Source organism: Paroedura picta, chromosome 10 (assembly GCF_049243985.1).
Source record: "Paroedura picta isolate Pp20150507F chromosome 10, Ppicta_v3.0, whole genome shotgun sequence".
Classification (NCBI taxonomy): domain Eukaryota; kingdom Metazoa; phylum Chordata; class Lepidosauria; order Squamata; family Gekkonidae; genus Paroedura; species Paroedura picta.
This window is the reverse complement of record NC_135378.1, coordinates 45113894-45141323: the sequence shown is the minus strand read 5'-3', so window position 1 is coordinate 45141323 and position 27430 is coordinate 45113894. Positions and strand designations below refer to the sequence as shown.

The 27430-nt window shown below is 39.7% G+C and overlaps 1 protein-coding gene across 3 annotated transcripts in view; it reads left to right on the top strand.

The window, feature by feature from the left end:
* TLL1 (tolloid like 1) overlaps positions 1-27175 on the top strand; it is a 240000-nt gene extending 212825 nt beyond the window's left edge. For 2 of the 3 annotated variants that reach the window (XM_077299956.1, XM_077299955.1), the window contains exons 11-22: positions 470-586; positions 1766-1911; positions 4731-4926; positions 8427-8552; positions 8827-8987; positions 10557-10737; positions 13099-13221; positions 18241-18366; positions 18809-18936; positions 24122-24335; positions 24619-24869; positions 25288-27175. In XM_077299956.1, coding sequence (XP_077156071.1) covers positions 470-586; positions 1766-1911; positions 4731-4926; positions 8427-8552; positions 8827-8987; positions 10557-10737; positions 13099-13221; positions 18241-18366; positions 18809-18936; positions 24122-24335; positions 24619-24869; positions 25288-25422 — 1904 coding nt within the window. In that variant the 3' untranslated portion in view covers positions 25423-27175. The remainder of the gene's footprint in view (positions 1-469; positions 587-1765; positions 1912-4730; positions 4927-8426; positions 8553-8826; positions 8988-10556; positions 10738-13098; positions 13222-18240; positions 18367-18808; positions 18937-24121; positions 24336-24618; positions 24870-25287) is intronic. The other variant, XM_077299957.1, reaches the window with a different exon arrangement.
* The last annotated feature ends 255 nt before the right edge of the window (positions 27176-27430 follow it).

Sequence of the window (27430 nt, the reverse complement as noted above, 5' to 3'; positions counted from 1 at the left end):
TTACGATATTATGGTATTTGTTACCATTGTCTCATTAATTTTCCAATGAGAGGAAATGTGAAAAGTCATGGTGATGTGTGTATCACATCCTCATGTTATTTGGGCTTAATCCTATATGTGCATCAAAGAGGCTAACAAGAGTGGACCAAACTACACAGGAGAATGTCACACCCATTTACTTAAACATGTTAATTGGGAGAAGCCCATGAGTGTGATTCAAAGGTGAACTCTGACCCCTTCCCGTCACCTCCTATTGTGTTCCCCTCTTCAGTTGGACTGGTATATTAAAACCAGAGAGAAGTAAGTGTGGGTTTTTTTGTTTGTTTGTTTTAAAAAGTAACCTCACCTCACAGTGTAAATGTGTTTAAAGATATGGGTTTGTCTCTTCAAAAGTAGTTTGACCTTCAGATAAAGGTTTCCTCCTTGTGAGAGGTCTTAAAATCCATGTACTGACTCCTTTTTTTTGTAGGTAGGTTCTGCGGTGACAAACTCCCAGATGTCCTTGCGTCTACTGACAGCCGAATGTGGATAGAGTTCCGTAGCAGCAGTAACTGGGTAGGAAAAGGTTTTGCAGTAGTTTATGAAGGTGAGCCATTGTGCAACTCAAAGAGGCTAAACTTTTTTTTTCCCTTTGGAAGTGTAGTACCTTAAAACACAGTTTAAAACATGTAAGTTAAATATGACTCTTAATGGATGGTTAACTGTAGCTTAGATAGACCTGGCACACAGTTCTATGTATTGCATATGATCCCCAATATCATAAGTTGACTCTGAAAGCTTTAAGTAGAGAAAAGATGAGGAGAGAAGTAACCCTTTCCCCCCTGGCCATTTTTTCATCTATAACCCATGCCCAAGTTGCTTTTCTTTCCCTAGGCAAAAAAGTATAAGAAATATTTAAGCACATGCTCATTTACTTGAATTAAGTGAAGCTTAATAGTGCTTAACAGTTGCTGTATCAGCTCAGTAATTAGGTTTAGCTCTCTCTAGTTTTTCAGATTTTAATCTTGAAGGACTGTACATGATCTCTAATGGTTGGAGATCTGGGTTTTATTTCTCACTCCTCCACATGCAGCCAGTTGAGTGACCAAGTCAGTCTCAGGTCTCTCAGAGCTCTCTCAGCCTCACCTATGTTGTGAGAGAGGAAAGGAAGGTGATTGTAAGCCATTTTGAGACTCATTCAGGCAGTGAAAAGCAGGGTATAGAAACCAACTCTTTTTCTCTTGTACTGTTCTTTATTTTAATGTTTATTTTAACGTTCTTTGAATATCCCAAAAGGCTGGGTAAGTTCTGAATAGTAATAATGATATGTTTCAGTTCTTCATAAACTTACAAACTATGGCAGAATCCCAAGTTCTGCATGCAAAGGGCTTCCTTTCCTATGAGAAGGAAATGTTCTATGCAAAGCACAGGCATTTCCCATTGTGCATGCCAAGCAGTTCCCTCTCACTGAAGACAAAGGGAAGCCCCTGCAGTAACAGCTCTGGATCCAAACATGGAAGCTGCTAGGTCATGTCCTATAACCGCAGTCTAGCCTGCAGTGTACACATGCTGGGTGTGTAATTGCAGACTGGATTGCAGTCTATACTGTTAAATGGTTTTAAACTATAAACACTGTTTTGAGTAAAAAGAAGTCAGTAGGCGAAACAGCCAAATTTTATTTGAACAACTTGTGTCCATCTTTTCTCCTGGCAAATATATCAGTAGCTTGATATAAACATAAATATTAAGAAGGTATTTAAGATGATTTCTGTTCATTCATCATCAGCAATTTGTGGAGGTGAAATACACAAAAGTGAAGGCCAGATCCAGTCTCCTAATTATCCTGATGACTACAGACCAATGAAGGAATGTGTGTGGAAAATAACGGTGTCAGAGAACTACAATGTCGGATTAACCTTTCAGGCATTTGAGGTAAAGCCTTTTAACTGATCTCAGCAAACCATCTAGTGGATAAATGACAGTGACATTTAAGGGAATCCTCATTAAGCCAATGAAGAAACAAAACATTCTCTATGTAACAAAACGCCTACAGTTAATATTTCCTTTCATGGAGACTTTTCCCATTGCATAAATTTCAAGAAGATTAAAAAGGTTTTATGTTATCTGTGCTAGTTGAATTGGAATGTTTTAAAAACTGACAATAGCTTCTTTTAATAAATGACTAATCCTGTTCCACAAGGCTGCTTTAGGAATCTATTAAATACTAGGACTGTTATTTCTTTTCTGAATCTATTTATTTCCCTTTTTAAATAGCTATTTTTTTGTTTCTGTTATTTCAAGATAAGCATAAAGGAATTTTCACTTTGCCTTTTTTAGTAGCCATACTGTTGCACATTTTCAGATAGCTGTGCATCTTTATTTTTGAAACTTCATAGTATACTTCTGTCTGTGTAGTATTTGCTGCTGCATGCAATAATCCACTGGTGAGTCCATAACTCTACTTTTAGCCCTTCATAAACCACAATTGACAGTAGGAAAATATTTATTTTTCCATAATTTTTTAATGCTGCCAGACATGAAAGAATAATCTTATTATGAAATAAATAAATAAATGCAATTTCATAAAGCTAGTCATGAATACTTTATGCAGAGATTTGAAGTTCACAGCTGGTCATGAAATTTGCATTTCATTCAGTTTAGAATAACGTTGCGCATTTGTATTATACAAGTTTGTTCTTTTATCTTTTAAGTGCTTCTAGGAGTTATTGCAGTTAATGGGAGCTCAGAGGTGTGGAAATCTCATAGGATCAGAGCATTGGCAGCCAGGTTCATAGCTGAAGTGTGGCTTTCTAGGAGATGGGCACAAAGTTTTCACTTTCTCACTGAGCTCATTGGTAGAGAACAGTGTAAACAAGCTCAGATCTCGCCATATTTTTGTGCAACTATCTCAGACAGAAGGGTTATATAAATCCTCTGTCTGTAAGCATGCAGCTGGACTAGGTAAACCAAAGGTCTGACTTAGTATGGAAAAGAATGGTCAAAGGCACATGAAAAGCACTTCCTAAATCCTGTCTCAGATTTTAAAAAAAAAAAAAAAAGAACAAGGGGGGAAGAAATGTTTCAGGGAAAACCTAACTGGAATTAGCTAGAACCTGAAAGGTTGGATGTCTCTGCAAATTAGGCAAAAGGTTACAAAAATATACAAACATTTATTGTGTGCAGCTCTGTACATGCACTGATTTCATGGGCACACATCAGACTTTCTTGGCAGCCTGAAAGAAGGGGACTATTATCTGATAAATGGACATTTTCCATCTGATGTATTTCGATTGATTTTGTCACCCTAAAAAAATAAGTTCTCATGATTTATACGCAACAGGTCTAAGGCAGGTCTAGGATTGTACAGTGCTTATGATAATTTTTCAGTAATGGCCTATGGGCTTTGTGTGTGTGTTTAACCTTAATGAATTTTTGAAAATCTGCACACAATAAATGTTTATATATTTTTGTAACCGGTTGTCCAATTTGCACAGGCATCCAACATTTCAGGTTCTAGGTAATTCCCAGTAGGTTTGTTGCTTTCAGAATCCCAGATAAGACAGGAATGTAATGTTATAGCCCCGCCCCACCCCTGGCCAAGAAGTAATCACATGCACAGCAACTGTTCACACACTTTGCATTTTGGCACTGAGAGATTTCCATCTTGCCATGTCCTATCTCCAAAGGTGCCAGCCACAGTTAGTGGTGAAATGTCAGGGACTAAAACTACCAGACCATGTCCACTCCCAGAATGACCACAACAGTAAGTTCAGAAACATCATATGTCTCTCAAGGGCCCATTATGCACGGGCCATAAGGCCCGCACTCGCAGCAGCAACGCTTCGGTTAAAATCACCGAGAACGCACGCTGCCGCCGTGAGTGCAGGCGCCTCCCGGCCCCGGGCTCCAGAAGACCCGCGTTAAGTGAACGCGGGATCTTCCGGAGCTTCCCGGGTAAGCCGGGGCTGCGGCAGCCTGGCGCTGTGCATAATTGGCAGCGCCGGGCTTGTTGGGCTGCCCAGCCTCAACCTGCGGTGTCCCTTAAGGGACACCGCTCGCCCCTGCAGGCTCCATGGCAGCACCGAGCTGGCAGGGACAACCCCCTGCCACCCCCTCAGCCCCTCCCCACCTCCCCCGCCCATGGCGCTGCACTTACCTTGGCCGGGCCTCCTAGCCCCGGTGTAAAGTGCGCGTGCGCGCGCTACGCCAGGGCAACCCAGCATGCCACGCTCCCGTGCGTTCACGGGAAATGGCCGGGGCATTGTGCCCTGCCGCAACGGCATGGCCCCAGCGCACGGAATCTGGCGCCGTGCATAAAGGGCCATTGACTAAACCCAGGTTAAAAAGCTAGACTATCTTTGATCTCTACACCCTTTACAGCCAGTTGCCCATTATACAAAGCCAATGTTAACATAGGCACCCTCACCATATGTAGATTAGCCACATGTCTGTTTAGTGTAATTTATTGATTTGACCTCACTGTATTCCTGACTCTTCATTTCAGCAAATTAGCCTCATTTTTTAAAAACAGTCTGCTGTAATGCTTTTATTTGGTTCTGCACTAGGGAAACACTTCTACAAAAGGACTGGACCAATGGGTTGATGGCAAATGTTTATTCATTTATGTAATTTGCAAAAAGACATTACTATTTTTAACTGGAAAATGAATTACATTTTGTGTTAAATTTATCAACAGAAAAAGATGCTTGTTGTGAACTTGGACAAATACTCCTTTCTGTGCATGTTTGCAGATTGAGAGACATGACAGCTGTGCCTACGATTACTTAGAAGTCCGAGATGGAACCAGTGAAAGTAGTCCTTTGATTGGCCATTTTTGTGGCTATGATAAACCGGATGACATAAGATCTACCTCCAATACCCTGTGGATGAAGTTTGTTTCTGATGGAACAGTCAACAAAGCAGGTTTTGCTGCTAACTTTTTTAAAGGTAACAGTTTTGGGAAATAGAGTTTCTATTTACCAATCCAAATTTCAGAAACAAAAGGAAAAAATTAAAAGATTGGCAGATCCAGGGAGCTGTTCAGAGGTTAATTCTGTCTTCTGTGCAATTCTTTTTTATTTGCAGTGGATTGGTCCTTGGGCTGTGGGATTCTTTTCCATCTCTCCATCATTCTGTATGCAGACAGTCATTCAAATTGTTTGTATGCAGCATCAGTCTGTTAAAAAGTGGTTGGTCCCACAAGAACCTTCATAACCAGGCAGTGCAGGGTTGCTACATCTCCAGAGGACTCTTCTGATTTGCAGGAAAATATGACTTCATACATTAACTTTCCCACCGTTAACCTGATGAGCACTAATTATATGCCAGGAGTATGGAATATTGAGCAGTTGAAAGTTGGGGGTGAGGGGAGGGAGCACAAGGATTAGCCTATTAAAGATGTTGAGAGTTTATAGTACCCTGTCAAGGGAAACAGTGGAAGAAGGGAAAGGGATTTCCAAACTGATCCCAACTCCTGCACTTCCTTTGAAACCCCTTACTTGTTCTGCTTCTCTAGAGAAAATTGTTTTAACAATATTTATTGATATGCAATAAATTTATTGCATAGCCACTGGATCCTCCAGTTTAGATAGAAACATTCATGTTTAATGCTATGAATAGGGAATGAGCAGTGAGGGTGTAGAAACTAGGACCTACTCCTGCTCTTATTGTGCATGGGAAGTAGAAAATGCTAGGAAAGTTTCTGCCCAAGATCCTGGAGAGCTGCCAGCCAGGATATGCAATAATGAATTAATTGTGCAACGGCCCATCTTTATATGAGGTAGCTTCAAATGTTCAGATGTGCCAAAGAAGGTCATAAGAAGGCCTTAATACATACAGCTAACCCTGGTTCTTGGCTATGATTGTGACTGGCTTGACTCACTGGCAGCCAGTTTCAGGGAGCAGTGATCTCTCCCAGTTCCTACACATCTTGAAGCATTAGCTTTGGATTTCTTCTGTTTCATTCTGGCTATAAATCTGCAGAGAAGGGATTGTCTGTCAGTTGGAGTCATGCAGCAGTAGTGGTAGCTAGCAGGTAATGAATTTCTCTCTACCAGACACAGAATAGAGCACACAGATAGCAGGCTTAAGCTCAGGCTCTGCTCACATTGAATAGCTTTCTGAAAAAGCAACCAAAAGTTCAGCTGAACTCATAAATTCCCAAGTATGGCCTACCAGTGGCCAGAACCCACCCTCTAAATGAAATATTAAGAAGGGTGGTATGCTGACTTGGGGACATGCAGTTAGGCATTTACTTGTAACCCAGGTCTTTTGCTCTGAAGCAGCTCTTCAGAGAGCAAAGAACCTTTGTTCGATGGTGGCACGACCAATTCATTTTTTCTCTGCCTCTCCTTAGTTTTGAGTGTGGTACCTCTTTCTAGGTATTCAGGGTTTCAGAGGTCCTGAAACCAGAGCTGGATTTAGGGATTGCAAAATCCAGGGTGTTGCTTATTCTGGCTTGAGGCTACAGACAGAGGAGATGTTACCAGAGTGTCCAGGGGGACAGGTGACAACACAAGACTTCTGATATGAAACTTTGATATTGCCAGAAATATTTAATATCTAGTTTTGTGGTTAATGCAGGCTAATCCCATGTACAGTTCTTTATAGGAAATTATCTAATGAATTGTGCCATCCACAGCACAAGACAGTATGCAGCTATGTGAATTGTTTAAAAACTGCTATTAAATCATAGAAGCAAAAAATTACATTTATAAAAATGTTAATTGCTACCCAAAATATTTTTCATTTATTTCAAATTAAATAAGAAACTACTGATATTGTCCTCTTCCATACTTATTAATGAATAGCATTATTGAACTCAGTATCTTTTGGGCTAATCTTATACATTTAGTAGCCAAGTGTGGGCTGATCAGTAGATGCCTAAATCTGCAGACTAGGCCCCCACCTGTTTATTTCCAGTAAAGAGTAAAGATTTTTCTGTAAACCTGGGGACTTCCCCCTCCCAGGTTTGCAGAAAAATCTGAAACTAAAGAAAGGTGGGGTTAAATGTCCCCAAACAATACCATTGTCTCAGTATGCACAGACAGCAGACTTCTCTCCTCTGTCCATGGCAGTAGCATTTAAGTTCCTTGTAGGTGAATTATTAATTTGTATAATTTAAGGGAGTTCTTAAACTGTCTTTGTTTCTTTACTCAATTTTGACATTATTTGGTCTCATACAGTTTGGTACAGTTTTTCCAATCCAAACAGCAAAGGCAACCATTGAAATCTAAACAAAGACCACTCTGTGTTTCACTGATTTGAGGTAAATCGTTTATCATGCACTATCGTCAGTGTGTCAGGCGTGTAATTTTACCACAGATTTTAAGTGTAGGATCCAGTTTTGCTGAAATCACTGGAATTAGGTTGGGTTAGTAAAGGTGATAATTGAATTGGCCTCAAGTGTGCTTGTGGATATTATAACCTGCTTTTTCGACCCCCTGTAAATCTTGCTGTTTTAATATTAGAATAAAAATGTGGATGTGAGGATTCTATTAATGTGGGTTTGAGTACAAATTCATGATAAATGTACAAATTGATTCTGCTGGAGATAAGTCCTTTAAGGCCTTGCTGAATTTCCAATCTTTCATTCAGTAGTTTATGTAGCCTTAAATTCCTGTGGCTTAGATTATTATGTGCTGGCAATAGAATTCTTAGTGCATGGCCTTTCCACATTGTAGGGACAGCACTGGCTTGTGGAGGAATCCTCAGAGGACATAACAGAGTTCTGTTTTGCACTGTTCTCCACTTGGCACATTGCACTCATCAATGCCTTACTACACCAATGTCTTACTCTCAATGTGCAAATCCATTCCTCAGTAGCCAGCTCATTCCCTCAGTTGGTCAAGAAATGCAGGCTCAGGGCTAGCATACCTTTCCTAAGAGAAGGAGACAGGATCAGACAGGAAGATGGACAGACTTGTCAACAGGAATGGAAAAGCCAAAAGGGACTTACAATGTGTGTTTTATGAAGAGTATACAATCTGTGAAAAACACTGGGGAAATTATTGAAAATTAGAAGATAAAAGTAGTTTGTAGAACACTTGGTGGGGAGGATAGTCTTTTTGCATAGACCTTATGTGTCCTAGGGTGAATCTTCACTGGGCTTTTTATTCCGAGTGACCCCGAATTAAAGTAATTTACATGTTATTCGATTTCCATTTTGATATTTAACACTTTAAATTTTCCCTCTGCAATGTCTTTTTTCACGTGGGAAAGAATCATGGCATTGGAATACTCATTTAAGCTTTAAATGTTTTTTTCCAAAATGAATATGTTTTATTTTCTCAGTTATTAAATTTTCAACATATAACAGTGGAAAGATTCAAGTGTGTTATACAGAACAGCACCTGCAATCAAATACACAAAGTATTTTGGAGGAATATCAATGTGGCGTTTAATAGTGAATAGTTAAAATTAAATTCTGCTCTTCTGTTTCTTTACAGAGGAAGATGAATGTGCCAAACCTGATAATGGTGGATGTGAACAACGTTGTGTTAATACACTGGGCAGCTACCAATGTGCTTGTGATCCAGGGTATGAGCTTGGGCCTGATAAGAAGAGTTGTGAAGGTACCATGTGCTAATTCCAGATATTATTCAGTTTTAATGTATGATATATGTTAGGAACTTCAATATAACCACATTTCTTCAAATCAACATGACGTTATAAGATGCTGTTAAAAGATGTAGTGGAGTACAAACATGACCCATAGTGAAGCCTAAGGTACTGGAAACAAGGAAGAGGGGCAGTGAAAGCCAAGATTGTATATTTAAATGTTGTGAACAGTTTTCAGAAGCAGGTAATAAAAAATGATGCAACACATTTCTTTCCCTTGTATTTCAGCTGCTTGTGGAGGACTTCTGACAAAACTGAATGGGACAATAACAACGCCAGGATGGCCAAAAGAATATCCTCCAAACAAAAACTGTGTGTGGCAGGTGGTGGCTCCTACCCAATACAGAATCTCAATGAAGTTTGAGTTTTTTGAATTGGAAGGAAATGAAGTAAGAAAATGTCTCTTCTGTGCTCTCCTGTTAAGAATGAAAACAGCTGTGGCAGCTCACCTTTTCATCAACTAGCCCTGGTTTCTATCAGAACACATGCAAAAAAGCTGATTCTTTTTAGACTTGAAGTGTAATAAGGTATAATAGATGTAAAAAGCATTGTGAATCTCTTTGTTCAACACCTAGCTTGACCCTGGTTTATAATAATTTCTTATTAGATCCCACTTATTGTCATTATTGTTACCTAATTTTATTAAATTTTCTAAACTACCTTGACAGTATTTATTGGCAAGAGGCAATACTGTTAACAATAAAATAAATACTTTGGACCAGCCAGAGTTTAGCATTTATCATCAATTTCAGTTAGAAATGCAGATATATGCTTAATTATCTTATTGAAATCAGTTATGAAAAGTGCTTGACTTTCCCTTCCTTACACATAATTTTTTAAAAATTACTCAGTGATTGAAAACTGGTTAGAATATAAATGAACAGTATATGGCTGCCTTTCTCAATTTGTTTACCATTGAGAAATCCCTGAACTGATGTGATCATGCAGAATATGGTTGGGAAGCATAGCTCTGTATGCCCCCATCCAGGGCCCCTCCTCTTCTCATCCCCTCCTGGCCCATCATTGGCCATTGGGGGGTGGGGCGAGTCAGCATAACCATATATGGTCATATCACCTGATAAATGTTTAAGGAATTTAAAAAATATATACAAAATTAACCTCTACCTATTTGGGAAACCCTTCCATAGCTGTCAAGAAACCCCACAGTTTCATGAAACCCTGGTTGAAAAAGCCTGGTAAATGATATATACAAGGAAAATGTTACTGTAACTCAAACTAAAAAATTAGGGCTTGTGCTGTTTCCTAAACATCAAGAAATCAGAACTCTGATGGACCATGAAGGGAGGATTTCTGAATGCCTGGTCTCTTCATGGAGAATGCCCTCCTTTCGTCTTCTGAAGCTAAGATTTTGAGACCTTTGCAAGAGTTCATCTTAATACTTATTGAAATACCTTGAGGAAGGTCATTTTATGGTAACTAGACCTGGCTTTGTAGATTAGACACAGTTCTTACAAGTACAAGGAAAGCACACTGAATACTAGAATCCAAGCACATCTGCATACAATGGAGCTAATCTCTAATCCTGGGTTAGTGGCTATTTAAGGATAAATCAGATACCAGCCTCCATCACTTCTAGTTCACACACACTAAGGTTCATAACATTTATCTGAAGGAAAGTAAATTCTGGTGTCATTTCATCTTGCACACACTATTCACAATTTTGCCTGTTTAAGGATGAGATGTGTAATATTTTGGGTGTAGAAATTCAGATATAGGTGATGCACATTACATACATACATACATACATACATACATACATACATACATACATACATACATACATATATATTTCATAGAACTATATTTTAAATCATAAATAAGAGAGGTGTCTAACATTCAATATACAAAGTATAAACTAAAAATAATGAGATTTTAGACAAGCAAAAATGATTGATGTTGACTACAATTTGAATAATACTGGGTCTTTCGTTTCTCAGGTTTGCAAATATGATTATGTTGAGATCCGCAGTGGCCTTTCTTCTGATTCCAAACTGCATGGCAAATTTTGTGGTACAGAAGTGCCTGAAGTTATTACATCACAATACAACAACATGAGAATTGAGTTCAAATCTGATAATACAGTTTCAAAAAAAGGCTTCAAGGCCCACTTCTTTTCAGGTATTAACACAAAGCTGGGGTGTATTGTGTATGAATGCTTTGTTATTTTCTGCATATTTTGTCCCTTGAAGATTTTAGCTTACCATTTTTATTTCTTTGTTCTGGTGAAGATGAATGAATGTAATATTTCTAGTCTCAGATTCCTAAATAAATACTAATTTTAAAATGTATGTAGATGGGGTGATTGTTACAGAATTATACATAATTTACCTTCCCGATAATGTTGGTTTTATTTCAATGTAATGGTGTTAATTTAATGTTTCCTCACCTCTCAGTTGCACACTTCATATTTAGTCATTTTCTTTAAACCTATTTTGGTTTTCTGAAGTTTGCTCATTTATTTTTATTTTTATACCGCCGCTTTTCCATTGGTCTTGCAGCAGCTTACACAAATGATGCCTTAGTTACAATTCTTGGAAAAGATTAATGAGGTTTCATATATGGATGGAATATGGAGGGTCTTAACATTTATGGGATTTATGAATCAGGGTGAGATGATATAAAGATATCCCCATCCCTAGATATGTGACAGGGACCAACTGGTCTCCCTTACTATATGTCATCCAAAACAGGTCCAGATATTTAATTTGAAGTCAATAAAATGAACCCATTGATTTGGGATTTGATTGTTTTATTAATTACATTATGTCAAATTCAGTAGAACTGAAGAGTTAAAATGTAGCTTAATCTCTTCCATTAAATCAATATAATTTTGTGCTTGTTCTTGGCTGCTTATCTACAACCATCTAGTTTTTAATGGCCATGGTGAATTAAAGAGGGCTCTTCGCTGTTCTGCATGGGTAGCTCCCCCCCTACACACAGTTTGTCCCAGTGCCAAATAGCAGGTCAAAGTGTTGAAGGCAAAGATAGCAATGTGACTACCTCCTGCTCTCTGTCCTTCCTCCTGTCTGGGCACAACAGTCACCTTTGCTCACAGCAGGGAACCAGATATTACATAGTTATTGTGAGATGCAAGAATGTTCATTAGACATCATCCACTTTTATACTTTTTCAGATTCTGTCTTGTAATTTTTGCCTTCTTCATACATTGTGGTTTATGCTTTTTTCCCCTCCAGTGTTGTGTGCAAAATATATTCTTGATAATGCTGGGTTTTAGCAGTATTTTCAAAATCCAGAAAGTTTGGTAAAATTCATCAAGGATCCCAGTCTGTATAATAATAATAATAATAATAATAATAATAATAATAATTATTATTATTATTATTATTATTATTATTATTATTATTATTATTAATTATTTTGTATTCTGCCCTTTGCTGGCAGAGTAGATCACATCAGGTTTTAGATACAATATTGAGATATAAATAAATTAAACAAGTGGCATGTTTGAAATTCAAATCAAAATTATACACTTAAATTTCAGTTTTAAAATAATTTAAAAGTTGTTGCCTCTTTACAAAATTAATTAAAGATTTACTGTGAGGGTGCTAATTAGTTCTTGGAGGGTTTAGTTGACTGGGTGGGTTTCCAGACAGGGAGGCCAACATCTTCCTAATGTCATTTCCTAGCCTCAACTGTAGGCCTGGTGGAAATGCTCCCTCTGGCCCATTATGCACGGCCGCCGAAACGGCGATTTCGGGTCACATGGAAAACGCGGAGGGGGAAGAAGCAAAGCAAACCACTTATGCACAGGACGGGACGCAACGGCGGCAAAACCCAGAGTAATCTATTATGCACGCGGTGACCCTGGCACCGCTTCTGGTTGCGCCCTGGTCACATGGAAGCTGCGCTTTCTTCCGCGTTTCGCTAACGCAGCTTTTTCGGCGGCATGCACCGAATCTGCAGCTGGTTGCAGCCGGCTCCGTGCGTTATCAGTGATTTTAGTCGCTGCCATTCCACCCCGAATGTGCGCTATCCCCCCCGTGCATAATGGGCCTCTTGCAGTCCTCATGAAACTGAAGTCCTGCAGGGACCTGATCTAAAGAAAATGGCAGCATTATGGCACCAGGCATAATAGCTTTATATTCAAGGAATATATAATTATTTCATTTTATTAACCAATATTTTATTGTTATATTGAAAATAAAGTATTGCTGCTTGGATTTCCATCTACAATATTTGTATTTTCAATACTCTGTGCTCAGGTCTGAGTATAATTTTGCATCGTTTATATTGCGGTCATACATTCTAGGATCTCTAAGATAGACTGTTGGTTTTGTTCCATAGTAAAAATATAATTTTCCTGTTAGCCTATGTAATTGTGTATTGGCAGAGGAGATAAGAGTGGGAGAAGTAATAGGATTATTACAATGAAAATATGAAAAGCAACCCATAAAAAGATTGATGTTGGAGTAGTCATTCATATTTGGTGCCATCCTGGTACATTTTTTTCTCCCACAGACAAACAAGCTGCCTGCAAAGAGAAAATTTTTGTTTTTGAATCATGCAAGAACTTGATACAGGTTGCTCCTTCTGGTCGAGTACGTATAATTCACAGACTGTCGGTCTCTGAGGGTATCAGAGGTACGACCATACGTCCTGTGAATAGTTAAACTCTAACATATTGTTGAGAGAGAATGGATCTTTCTTTCTTATGAGAAATGACAGAAAAATACACAAAGTATCCATTCAGAAGTGAGAGACTAATTTCCATCTGGGAGTGCAACAAATGTTTTGCATTTATTCAGTAAAACATTTGCTTCTCTAACTAATCTACACTAATTTTTTCCCTAAGTTTTTACGTCTGAAATGCATATGATGGAAAGTCTATACCGGTTTACGAAAATGTAGCTAAAATCTCTATTGCAGAACTCTGTCACTGCCAAACTGTTGTAGTTTCACTTCTGGTCTTGTGATTGTTGCACAGCCCTGAGTGATGAAGTGGTCATTAAAGGCTCCCTTTGGATAAAACATTATTTAAATTGATTGGGGATGAGTTGTGCATGTTTATTTAACTGTACATGCATATATAAATGTTCTGTTTCAGGTATTTGGGGTGGAACAGAGAAGATTTTATTGTATAAACTATTTGCTTTGAGGAGAAGAAATGCTTAATTGTCCTCTATTCCCTGAGCCATTCTCCATAATTTGCCTATTTCTTTCCAAGAGTTCCAACTGAGGATTTTTCATAGCCATTCAGCATATACCTCAGCTGCCCCTATTTCAGGAAATCGCCCTGCTTTCTCATACCATCCGCCTTAAACAGAGTCATTCCTTTAGTATATATTTCCTCTAAATCTTGTTAGTGGAGATTGCTTGTAGCATTTTCATTCTACTAGACAGTATGGTTTTTAGAACTGCATAGACTATTCCTGTGCATGTCTTCAGGCTTTCTAGATATTCTTGTGAAATGAAGCTCTCTGGGCCTCTACCTTTCTTATCTAAATCACCATAAGAATTAATAGTTATAATGGATTTCTTGTACAAATAAATGGTTTATTTAGGTTTTAGTTTCATGGACATGTAGGTATCCCCCCCCCCTCAAATAGTAGATAACTTGCCAGCAGACGTAGTATTTTAGGGAACAAAATATGCGTTTGACTAGTAGACATTCTTATTGAATTATAGCCTTTTAGTTTATTGCAGTGTGCCAGTAAAGATATGAGATTGTGCCATCACTATGTAGATGGTGATGAGAAATCGTTATAATTCTCCTGTATCCACTTATTATTTTGCATTTTTTTCTTACACAAAATGAAATAGGTTCTAGATCCTCATTGGTCCTTTTCACTGATAGAATGGATTTTTGTCAACAGAATGGAATTCCTTCACTTTGCCCCTCCAATCTAAAATGTCCCATTGAATGCTGCTTCTGATGGACAGGGGGCCCCTAGACTCTGCATGAGGGTTAAGTTGAATATCTACAGTGAGGCAAGGTAATTGGTGAAAATCACCTTCCTTCTATTGGCAGAAATTTTCCACAGGATCCAACCTAGAAAGACATTTGCAGAAAATGCTAATAGTGAAACTTCCTTTTAACATTCAGGGGGTGACCTCAAAGTAGCTGTTTTAATGCAAAGGAATTTCAGGAACAGACTAGAAAGGGGAATTGTTGAGTTACAAGTTATTATAACACTCCAAACAATGGAACCCTCCAGGAGATAACAGAGATACTGCTTTCTTATCTCACTACAAATGCTAACCTCATTCAGTCCTTACATCTGAATTCCCACCAAGGCCCTCAGAATGACAATACATCCTTTGAATTTTACTTTATTTCGTATTTGGAACAACCAAGTAGAATAGTGGATTGTGATGTAACGAATAGTAGAATTTAACGTAATTTGGAATGTATTTCTCTGGTCTGGGGACAGAAGAGATATACTGCATAGCTAATCACCCAACCTGAATGAAGAGGATGCTGTAAGGTTACCTCCATGCTTGGGAAGAGATGGGTGGAGCATAATGGCACAGTCTCAGTTACTTACTCTCAGCATTCCACAATTAACAGGGGAACATCTGCACATCAATCTCCAATTTTGATATATTTATTTCCTTTACCAAGTTTTGCTCTGGAATTAAGCCGAAACAGATAGTGACCATATAAACTATGCTTATTATTCAGTTTGGTTCTTGCACCTGTCAAACAATTTTATTATTTGTTGTTGTTAGGGGCAAAGTCATGTCCGACCCATCACGACCCCATGGACAATGATCCTCCAGGCCTTCCTGTCCTCTACCATTCCCCGGAGTCCATTTAAATTTGCACCTACTGCTTCAGTGACTCCATCCAGCCACCTCATTCTCTGTCGTCCCCTTCTTCTTTTGCCCACAATCGCTCTCAGCATTAGGCTCTTCTCCAGGGAGTCCTTCCTTCTCATGAGGTGGCCAAAGTATTTGAGTTTCATCTTCAGGATCTGGCCTTCTAAGGAGCAGTCAGGGCTGATCTCCTCTAGGACTGACCGGTTTGTTCGCCTTGCAGTCCAAGGGACTTGCAAGAGTCTTCACCAGAGTTCATTTTTTTTATTATGTTGTGTGCCAAATTTGCTGCTCACCCTCTACCTATACATATGGACTGGCAACTTCCATTGCAATGTATCTGAGGAGGTGTGCATGCACACAAAAGCTTATATACTGTGAATAAAACTTGGTTGGTCTTAAAGGGGGCACTGGAGCTGAACTTTGTTCTGCTACTTCAGATTGACACAGCTACCCACCTGCATATTTCCTTTAACAGTTGTTGGGAGAAGTTACTTTAAGAAGTAAAGTTACTATATTTGAAGAAAAGCTTCTGAGTCATATATATTTCAGCATGCATAACACTGATGTCCTGGAGACCAGAAGTGGCTGTTTGTTTGTACATTATTTTATTCTGTACCTTGCCTTAAGCCTCAGTGAGAAAGGCTGGTTAAAAATAAAGTAAATAAATCATACAGTATTCAATAAGAGGAAAATAATATAATGGGTTGGATCCAAAGCTCAGTTTCTCCTAGCAAAAGTATACTTCTGATAGTGAGGGAAGGAGAGATTTCCACCCATTTCTCTTACAATGGACTCCAATGTAGCACCCCTTGCTATGTTCATGGAGGTATGGTGAGGAAGAGGGTGGGATTAGACGGCATTAGCAGAAAATTCCCCATACCTTGAATCCAACCTACTGTATATGGCCCATTATGCATGGCCGCTGAAACGGCGATTTCGGGTCACATGGAAAACCCGGAGGGGGAAGACACAAAGCACACTGGTTATGCACGGGACGGGGCGCGGTGGCGGCAAAACCCAGAGTAACCGATTATGCACGTGGCGATCCCGGCGCCGCTTCTGGTTGCGCCCCGGTCACCCAGAAGCTGCGCTTACTTCACGTTTCGCTAACGCGGATTTTTCGGCAGCATGCACCAAAGCTGCGGTCGGTTGCAGCTGGCACCGTGCGTTATCAGTGATTTTAGTCGCCGCCATTCCATCCCAAATGTGCGTTATTCCCCCCGTGCATAATGGGTCTATAAGAGCAGTGACATGACGTGAAACCACTGCATGGTAATCTTGTTAAAATATAACTTGTTTTTTTTTAAATATCCTAATGAAGTATGTGTGTGTTTGTGTGTATGTGTAAAAGAGATGCCTATTTTGCATTCCTTAATCTGCATCCCTCTGATACAACCAAAAGCATCTCTCTTGTTGAACTAACAAAGTTTTCCTCATGACCTGTGTGACATTATTAATTTATATGAGGAATAAATCTAGCCAGTTTTTATGGAGTGGATCAGCCCCACGCCAAGGTAGCAGCTAAATGGTGGCAGATGATGCCTCTTGCTGAAATTACCGCCTGCTAATTTAGTTGTTTTTTCCTCCTCAGAAATGAATTTTGGGGCCATTTAGTACAGCTCACATTACTCTAACCCTCACCCTACTTTGTATTTAACACACTAAAAGCTCTTTTAGAGGATTATTTTTCAGTAAACCGGAATGCTTATAATATAGTATCTTTTAATGCCATACGTAACAGCTATTTCTTCTATGTGCTACTTGAATAGGATACTTTACTTTTCAGTGTGTATGCTACATCCAGATTCGTTAATCTCTAAGCATGTCCATCAAGGTCTTAAAGGGTAATAATGTCTCTGTGTAAAGGGATGGGGTTAAAATACCAGCATGTGCTTCACTTGAAGCCTTGTTAATCCTAAATTATTGTGTATCTGCTCAAACCTGCACAACTGATGACCCATAATGCCAAACAGAGCCCAGCAGAGCATGTATTGCTTTTGCTGACTCTTGGGAGCTTTAAGAATAGAGGAGGGGCTTGTCAAGCACTTAGCAGCTAAACTGTGATAGATATAGATTATCTTTAATGGCATAACCATTCAAATAAATTCAGATACCCACAACACAGATAGTATAGGTGATATACACTGAAACCCGATGCACAGGCTAGCATTTTTGCAAATAAAAAAATGACTTTTAACATAGAATACAGTACTTTTTGCAGCTTTAGACAATAGAGTATGATTCTTCTCATTAAGCAGAGCTTTAAGAATTTGCCGTTCATTCCTGCAATTCAGCCCCAATTTGGTTATATAGTCTTGATTTAGGATGTGTTGGCTGTAAAGAGCTGGGCAGACCAAGATAATGTGGAGGGGGGTGTCAGGGACACCACAACTGTGGAAGCAAAGTCTCTCCGATTCAGGAATATGGCAAAATCTGCCATGAGTCACATTTGAAGGGAAGATAAGCTGTGTTTGATTGGGTCACAAACTCTACAGGAGTGATGTAGATCTTTGCAGCATTCAGAACTGCTGGGGAGACATTGCTATAAGCAAGGTAGTTAGTTTCAGAATTAACTTTTGGCAGTGATTTACTCCGTTGACGTATTTTTTGTTAGTTTCCTTGAGAAGTAAACTCCCTGGCATTCTGCCATTTTGCAAGGTTGCAGGCTAAACAACAAAGGGTCATTAAGGTACAATTATGTTGTTACGCTGCAAAGGATAAAGTGAGTGCCTTCATTTCCCCACTTCTGGACATGAATGTAACAAAATGCTTCCACGTCTCTTTCTGAGTCCTGGGAGGAGATAACATGGCTCACAATAAAAAGTGTCATGTGTCTTTTAGACAAGGACGAATGTTCTAAGGACAACGGTGGCTGCCAGCATGAATGCATCAACACTGTCGGAAGCTATATATGTCAATGTCGCAATGGATTTGTACTACATGAAAACAAACATGACTGCAAAGAAGGTAAAAAGGGGTGGTTTGTTAAAGCAGCACACTTGGAAGGGGTGCAGGACTGGCATCACAGTCCTAAACTGTGAAACAATTTGATTTAGAAGGCTTAGAGCGTAAGAGCGATTCTGAATAGGTCTGCTGAGAATCCTACTAGAGTGTTTTCAATGGGGCTTACTATGTACATTTTGTAAGAAGCATTACTGATATGGGAAGGTTTTATGTGATCCATAGTGCAAATATTGATAAAACTAATGCCATGCCTAACATTAGCACAATGGATTACTGTCTACTATCCATTGTAATCAGTTTGTCATCAATTATTTTCAGAATAGTGAGGACCAAAAGGGATTAGCCCTGAATTAACTGTAAGACAATGTTTCAGTGGAAGAAAATAGCTTGCTTGCTATCATACATTTTCATCCAGACTGATGTTATTTATCCATTATTGATGCAGCCGAGTGTGAACAGAAGATCCACAGTCCAAGTGGAATTATCACAAGTCCTAACTGGCCGGACAAGTACCCAAGCAGGAAGGAATGTACCTGGGAAATCAGTGCCACTCCAGGACATAGAGTCAAAATAGTAAGTAACTTAAATATTATTAGGAAATGTCTTCTGCAGCTGGACTCAAGAGATTATCTAATGAACTGTGATGGAGGCAGATGGCAAATGGTAAAATATATGTGGGGGCTCACAAGGAACTTAAGGGAGCAACTTTCCCGTTTTCCTCCACCTCAACTTTGCTTCCTTTTCTCTCCTAGTTCTCTGCCTCTCATTTATACTCCCTCTCGTCTCTTACTCTCTCCTCCATATTTGTCACTTCCTCTGTCTTTCTGCCCCATCAGTGTCTCAGCTACCCAACGGATCCCCCCACCCACAGCAGCAGTGGTAGCAGCAGTTCTCCAAGAGTCTCACTGGATCTTCCACATGCAGAGATTAGTTCCTTTTAGGGTTCCCAGCTCCAGGTGAGGAAATTCCTGGAGATTTGGGGGTGGAGCCTTAGATGGGTGAAGTCAGGGGAGGAAAATTGGCCTGGAAAGGGCCCTGCTCCCTCCTCCTGCCTTTTTACTCACAGAAACTCAGCATAGAATATTGTGGTTGCTTGGCAACAGCTACTGAGGGAATCTGCTTTTTTTAAAGCTACAGGCACTCCTTTTAACATGTTGAGGTTTTTAAACTCCCCAATGTATTTTTTGTTTTTAGATATCATGTTTTTCTGGAAATCTGGGGCCCTTTTTATGTTTGTAGAAAGATCTTTTGTGCCTGTTGACAGCTCCAGTAACCAAATTTAAATATCTAAATATGTGTCCTGCTTCGCTATTAGAATATAAGATATAGACTGATACTTTTAAGCATTATAATATCAGTTTCTGTGTTCTTGAATCAAGCATGCAATTCAGCCAGTATGAAAGAATCTTAGGATGACCTTTCAGTGACTACACTCAGCACAATGCCACATAATTTACCTTGAGAAAAGCAAATTCACTTCCAAATTAAAAATCCCAAATGGTAGAAATTACTCTTTTGTATAGTAGAGTCTTAATTTTCCATTTAAATGGATTCGATCCTGTGTTTTACCACCTTCTCCTAAGTTTTTAATATGCCCGTGAGAACATCTGAGGGCAAAATACAGCCATGCCCAGGCCACATGAAAACAGTATACTTGAAAATGTTTATGAGTAGCAACTGGAATTGCTGCCTAGCTGCTTCTGTTATTAAGGATGGTTAATCTCCCTAGAAAAACCTAAATAAATTGGGGAAAGTTATCAGGGTTTCAGCTTGCGGCTCATTGTGCTTCTTCCGATGAGTCTCTTTCCAATGCCAAAATGTCAGCACTTGAGCTACATGCAGTTCCTCGAGGACAGCTGTTAATATCAAGTGGCATCACTTTGTACCTTGGCTGGCTGCCACGAGAGATTCAGGAGATTAGAGCCACTTTACTGTAGGACTGTTTTTTGCAGTGGCATTTGACTTTCTTACATATCACCTCTTTAGACTTTCAAACTGCTTTTGCTAGCAAGTTTGTGGGAATCCACCCCTATCTCTGACAGATACCTTTGCCCTGTTTTAGAAATGCATAAGAGACTTTGCTCAGTGTCTCATTAAATTTATGCAGTACCCTATGCAAAGTACCTGTGTATAGTTATCTAGCTCACTAGCACAATGTCCCTAAGGGACACACTTCTCCTTTAAGCGGGGAAAGTAATCCAAACTGGATAGGCAAATTTTTGTATGCCTTTCCAAGACAGAGCAAGGGTGCCCTTCCAGTTTGAATAGCCCTGTTGCTGCAGCCAACCACCAGAGCTTGGCTCCTCTAGCAGTCAGATCCCATCTCAAGGAAGAAGACACTTCAAAAAAGCTCCAGGACTTGGGACCTATGAAGGAAAAAGAGAAGTTCCAGACAAGGGAGAAGGTCTTTCTGGATCCAAGGATCCTTCCACTAAATCTGCTAAGCAATCAGGAAATACCGAGGCTTCGGATCCATCCCTTGGCCCCTGGCACTGGTGACAGTGGCACAGGGCCTCACGCTTAACCAGTCGGAATGTATTGGGACAGCTGGAGGTGGTTGCAAAAGAACAGTGCTCCACTGAGGAGACTGCAAGTGTGATAGGGACATCAATAGAGAATCTCTGACATAATGGCGTGGATGAGATTACCTCTGTGCCAGGCCAACAGGAGCTTATTGGGGACCCTTGCCTTCATTGGAACCCTAGGATGGAGTTATTTATGCCTGGTGCCTTCCCATTCTATCAAGTCCCAAGTAATCCTGCAGGTCTTGGAGGCTGTTTAAGTAAATGTTTGGAAGAAAACTGGAATACATCATTGGGATCTTTCAGTTTTGGAATTTGGTAGCAAAATAGAATTCACTGCTCTCCCCCACATTGTGACTTTTGCAGGAAGTGATTCAACAGCTCATTGCAATCGGGGCTGCATAGCCTGTGCCCACTTCCCAATATTTTTAGTGAGTGTATTCTGTCCTGTTTATGGTTCCTCAAAATTGGGCAAATGGAAGGCAATTGTGAACAAGGAACTCAACCTGTGGGTGCAAAAGCAAAAATTCCACATGGAATCCCTTTGAACTATCCTTCAATTTATTCAAAGGGATGATTACCTTGGGCCTATCATAGAATCATAGAGTTGGAAGGGGCCATACAGGCCATCTAGTCCAACCCCCTGCTCAATGCAGGATCAGCCCAAAGCAACCTAAAGCATCCAAGAAAAGTGTGTATCCAACCTTTGCTTGAAGACTGCCAGTGAGGGGGAGCTCACCACCTCCTTAGGCAGCCTATTCCACTGCTGAACTACTCTGACTGTGAAAATATTTTTCCTGATATCTAGCCTATATCATTGTACTTGTATGTACTTGTAGTTTAAACCCATTACTGTGCGTCCTTTCCTCTGCAGCCAGCGGGAACAGCATCCTGCCCTCCTCCAAATGACAACCTTTCAAATACTTGAAGAGGACTATCATGTCCCCTCTCAACCTCCTTTTCTCCAGGCTGAACATTCCCAAGTGCCTCAACCTATCTTCATAGGGCTTGGTCCCTTGGCCCCAGATAATCTTCGTCGCTCTCCTCTGTACCCTTTCAATTTTATCTACATCCTTCTTGAAGTGAGGCCTCCAGAACTGCACACAGTACTCCAGGTGTGGTCTGACCAGTGCCGTATACAATGGGACTATGACATCTTGTGATTTTGATGTGATGCCCCTGTTGATACAGCCCATAATGGCATTCACCTTTTTTACCGCTGCATCACACTACCTGCTCATGTTTAGCTTACAATCCACAAGCACCCCAAGGTCTCGTTCACACAGTGTTACCTAGAAGAGTATCCCCCATCCAGTAGGCATGCTTTTCATTTTTCTGACCCAGATGCAGAACTTTACACTTATCTTTATTAAATTGCATCTTGTTCTCATTTGCCCATTTTTCCATTATGTTCAGATCTTGTTGAACTCTGTCTCTATCTTCTGGAGTATTTGCCAGTCCTAAAGGAGGCCTGTCTTCATGTGCTTATGCAGCCTCCTTCCAGGCAGTACTTGTGATTTATTTATTTATTATTTATTTATTTATCATACTTATATACCGCCCTCCCCGGAGGCTCAGATTTGCTTTCAAGGAACATCATCACTAATACAAGATATTTCCATTTGGTTTATCATCATCCCCATGACTTTTCACAAACATCATGGTGACCTTAATAGTGCTTCTAAGGCAAAAAGGGGTTCACATGCACTCATATTGGTTAATATTTTAAACAGAGTGAATGATCTGAAGGGACTCAAACTCAGCACCATAGCTTCCATCCAGCTGCTTCAATCACATGGATTCCTTATACACTTTCAAAAGAGCCATCTTGCGCTGAAACAGACACTTGCCAGGTGAATGTTTACCTACCAGTAGAGAATCAATTGAAGATCAGAAAAATTATTAAAACAGTTTACAAGCAGAAAGATGGGGAATCAATTTGTGCCGTTTTTGTGAGCCAGGCTTAAATCAGAGCAGTGTGTGTGTGAGAGAGAGAGACTTCTCATTTTTAAACAGATCTTACCAGCTTTTTTGGAGGTGACTTCCAGTTACCCAACCTGAATGAATAGTTCAGGATTTCTGTTTAAAGTTCCCACCTTTAGATTCTGTGTTGTTAATATTGTAACTGTTCATTGGTTACTTCACTGGAAAGTCTATACTTATAAACTATAATATTCAAATTAAAGGGTCATTAATGTTAATTATATTGGTCGAAGGACCAGTCCAATGGGAAAAAGGAGTAAAATTGCATTTTCCATTGGTCAGTATTTTTCCTTCTTTTAAGTACTGCTTTGTCCAGTAGTTGTGCTTTTATTTAACTGTGTTTCCTTAAATGGCTGCATAACTGTATTCATAGTTTTGTGTAGCATTTTAAAATTAGAGTTTATTTTTCACACACACGGTTATTCCTTTTGGTAAGCTCATACATATTGGATGGAGTGGGAATGAGCAAGCCATATTTTAGTAAAATAGCTTCCATCTTTATAAAGTTGATGTGGAAAGTAAATAAACTCACAATATAGCTTACAGCTGTTCCAGAAGCCTTCATTCCTCATTTAGTGTATCCCACATGTTCTGAGAAACATGAGATGATCCTGCGAATTAGAAGAATGAATTCAGTGGAACATTGATATTTTCCAGATTTGCTTCCTTCTGCCATGGCTAGTTATGGGGAATAAAAGCCTTGATCCCCTTAGTGTGAACACATGAACTGGCAGCTCTCGAAACCACTGAGAGAACAATCTGCTCAAGGGCTGCCGCTCTTCGGTTTCCATTGCAAAGGTTTCCTTGTAAGACATGGAGAGTGCAGAGAACACTGTGGAGTGAATTGTACCCACCGTCCTTGTTGTTTCATCATCACTTGCACAGCCAACACGTAATTCATAGATCAGAAATATTTAAAGAGGGGAATAACTAGGCACCAATTCATACTGTAGAGCAGGAGTAGACAACCTCTTGCATGTGAGCTAAACTGTGCAGGCCATTTTGCTTAACATAGTGGGCTAACTCTCTAGACAAGGGACCATGGTGAGCAGCCTCTGTGTTAGCAATGGCAAAGGAGCCCAGCTTCTTCTTTGCCCAGCAATGGCAAAGGAGCCCAGCTCCCCCCCCCCAAATTCTTTAATGTGCTGTTCCATCAATTCTTATGGTTTTTTCACATTTGGAGAGAAAAGTGGTCTGTCCTGATGTTCTAGACATACATGACCTACGTGATTCATGTTGTGGTTACTTTTCAGATTTTTAATGAGTTTGAAATAGAACAACACCAAGAGTGTGCTTATGACCACCTGGAGGTATTTGATGGAGAAACAGAAAAATCGCCCATTCTTGGACGTTTATGTGGGAATAAGATACCGGATCCTCTTGTTGCCACAGGAAATAAAATGTTCCTTCGCTTTATTTCTGATGCTTCAGTACAGAGAAAAGGCTTCCAAGCTACACACACTACAGGTCTGAAAATAATGTCCTTATTTTCGTTAATGACATGTTTTTAAATGAAAATGAAACAGAGAGCCCTCATAACTGGAAGCACCCAGCATTATTCAGACTGAGCAATTATTGTTATTCAAAAGTATTTCCTTAAAAAGCCGATGACAATATTTTGGTCTTTTTTGTTCTTCACAAATGCACTGGCGCCTGACTGAGTGTTCTTATTGTGGTTTGTACTGACCTCTAGTGGTATGATGGAAATTAACTCAGCTGGATCTTTGTTTTTCTTCTCCACTGTGCGCAGAGTGTGGTGGTCGTCTGAAAGCTGACAGCAAGACAAGAGACCTTTACTCTCATTCTCAGTTTGGTGATAACAATTATCCAGTTCAAGAGGACTGTGAGTGGCTAATAGTGACTGACCGTGGCTATCGGATAGAATTAATTTTTCAAACCTTTGAGGTGGAAGAAGAGGCAGACTGTGGTTATGACTACTTAGAACTTTTTGATGGCCATGATATATCTGCTCTGAGGCTTGGTCGGTTTTGTGGATCAGGGGTACGTAAATCTTGTAATTGTTGCCATTATTAGAACTCTGGAATACAGGGGCTATCATCCCTGGAATGCACAATAGGGATAGCCAAAAACTGAACAGTGTTTGTTTCCATGTGCCATTTAGTAGACTATCAACACACATGTACAAACATCATATCCCAAACTCCTTTTTAAACCCTTCTGTGCATGCAGTATAGAGTACACAAACATATTCCCAGCCCACAGCCCACATGCCACATGGCCTTTTTACATGGAAGTCACATGTTCTTTAGTGTTTGGGTTTTCAGATAGTACTCTCAACTTTCTTTTTTTATGAGCAGAAAAGTTGGTTGGATCCAGCCCATTGCATTAATTGTTGAAACCTTATGTGCGGTTTCCTATGAACAATTTTTGTAAACAAAACAATTTTTTGTTTCTACAGCCACCTGAAGAAGTTTACTCAGCAGGAGACGCTATCCTACTCCATTTTCACACCGATGATACAATCAACAAGAAAGGATTCCATATACGATACAGAAGTTTAAAACGACAAGATAAAGTCCACACCAAAAAATAACACAAGATCCCTTAGACTACCCTAAGAAAGAGACACAGAGGGAAATTTTATGGAGAAAGAGGGTGTTTTTTACTGACATTATCAGCCAACTGAATAAAACCTAATGCACCGAAAAGTATATCACTGTTAAATACGATTCCTAATTTCGAGGAAAAGACCTTCTAGTGATGACGTGTGGTCTCCATGTGGTCAAGAGGTATTGCATGCTTCGAGAGAGACCACGAGAGCTTTGACTACAGCTTGACAAGAGTCATAGTTGCCTGCGTATCCAGCCACTCGGATTCAGGAGAAGGGACCCTGCAGACTGTTTTCCCTTTTGACAATTGTCTGGTGTCCAGGAGGCGGGAGAAAAGACCCACCTTCTGCTGGTCATGCACTCTGTATACTGTCTGTGTATCTTTCGTGCTCTGATTGTTTTGCAGCATATCCAGGATAGTTTGTACAAGATGAGAGAGATCTTCTGAGATTGTTTTGTTCTGTTCTTGTCCTTCTTCCATCCCATCAACATATTTAATGTAATGAAAACTGGAATACTACATCGACACAATCATTTGACCTTTAGAAAGTTTTGACTATAGTGACATATTGGAATGTATGCAGCTTTTTGTGTTGATCATAATAATTATTATATCCAGAGTATGGACACTGTTTATGACTGAAAATACTGGGTTTCTTGTTGCAAAAGGATTCTGCACCTGCCAAACTCTTAAATTTTACACTGAAGACCGTGGAGCGGCACTTTGCGTGACTGTTGCAGCACTTTGTCCACTGAGCAAAAGAAACTATCAGGACAAGAATAATCCAAAAACACCAGTTATGGATTTCATTTCAGTAGTAATGAGCTGCTAATCTGCATTTTCTTGAATTTTTTTTTTTTGTGAATAAGCGTGTTTGTTTTTGTTTTATTTTAAACTAGTCAGAAATGAAAGAGAAAGCGGTTTCCAAAAGTCCAGGCAGTTGAAAGGAGAAAGAATTATTTTCTGAAAACAAGACTTCTGTGGTGGCAATTTCTATGGTGCTATTCCATGAACAATTAAAACAAAAACGAAAGGATGTTTTTAGACCTTTGAGCCAACATCCTGCAGATCATGAATGTCTTACTATGCCTGGCTGCGTCTTAAGAAGAAGAGACTTTCTGAGCATGTGAGAAAAGACCGTTACAACAGCAGCACTAGCCCTGTGGAACAACTACTCCTATTGCCTTAGAATTCTTGCACATGATCAAACAGATCTTCCTGTAGATACATCAGTTTTGATAAAGAACTTGACAACTTGAACATTTTAGACATGTGTTTCAAAAGTGATCCTGAAGCAAATTCCCATCTACAGAGTAAGATAATCAGTTGTACATACAGTGGACTTGCTACCAGTGTAGAAATATATTACTTTTAGAAAGAATTACTGTATGCGCTTTAGGCCATACATGGCTTTAGCCACAATGTATATGCATCATGTCAGTATGTATGAATGAATGCTTTAAGAGGGTGTGATGTGTTGCGTATGGATGGACAGGTAAATTGTACTTCATGTGCCAAGTTCTACCAGAATCCGGACTGACTGTAGCAACTTTCTTTAAAGGATTCATAAGCAGATAATGAAGACTTCAATAATGAACCGAGAGCTAATGAAATATTGTGCTCATTTAAAAGACATATTTTGATATCATTTGGCATTGGTTGCTACTCAGCTTTGTTTTTGTTTCCTTACTCTGACTATACACTGGCATTAATAAATGTTTTTATAAAAAAATAAACCTAAGCATGTGCAGGTTTTGTTGTTCAGGTGATCAGCCTCTTTATGTTTTTGTGTTGTCCCCTTCACCTTCCAAATGACATGTCTTCACTAAGGCCCATTATGCACGGCCGCCGAAACGGCGATTTCGGGTCACATGGAGAACGCGGAGGGGGAAGACGTGACGCATACCGGTTATGTACGGGGTGGGGCGCGACGGCGGCAAAACCCAGTGTAACCGATTATGCACGCGGCGATCCGGGCGCCGCTTCTGGTT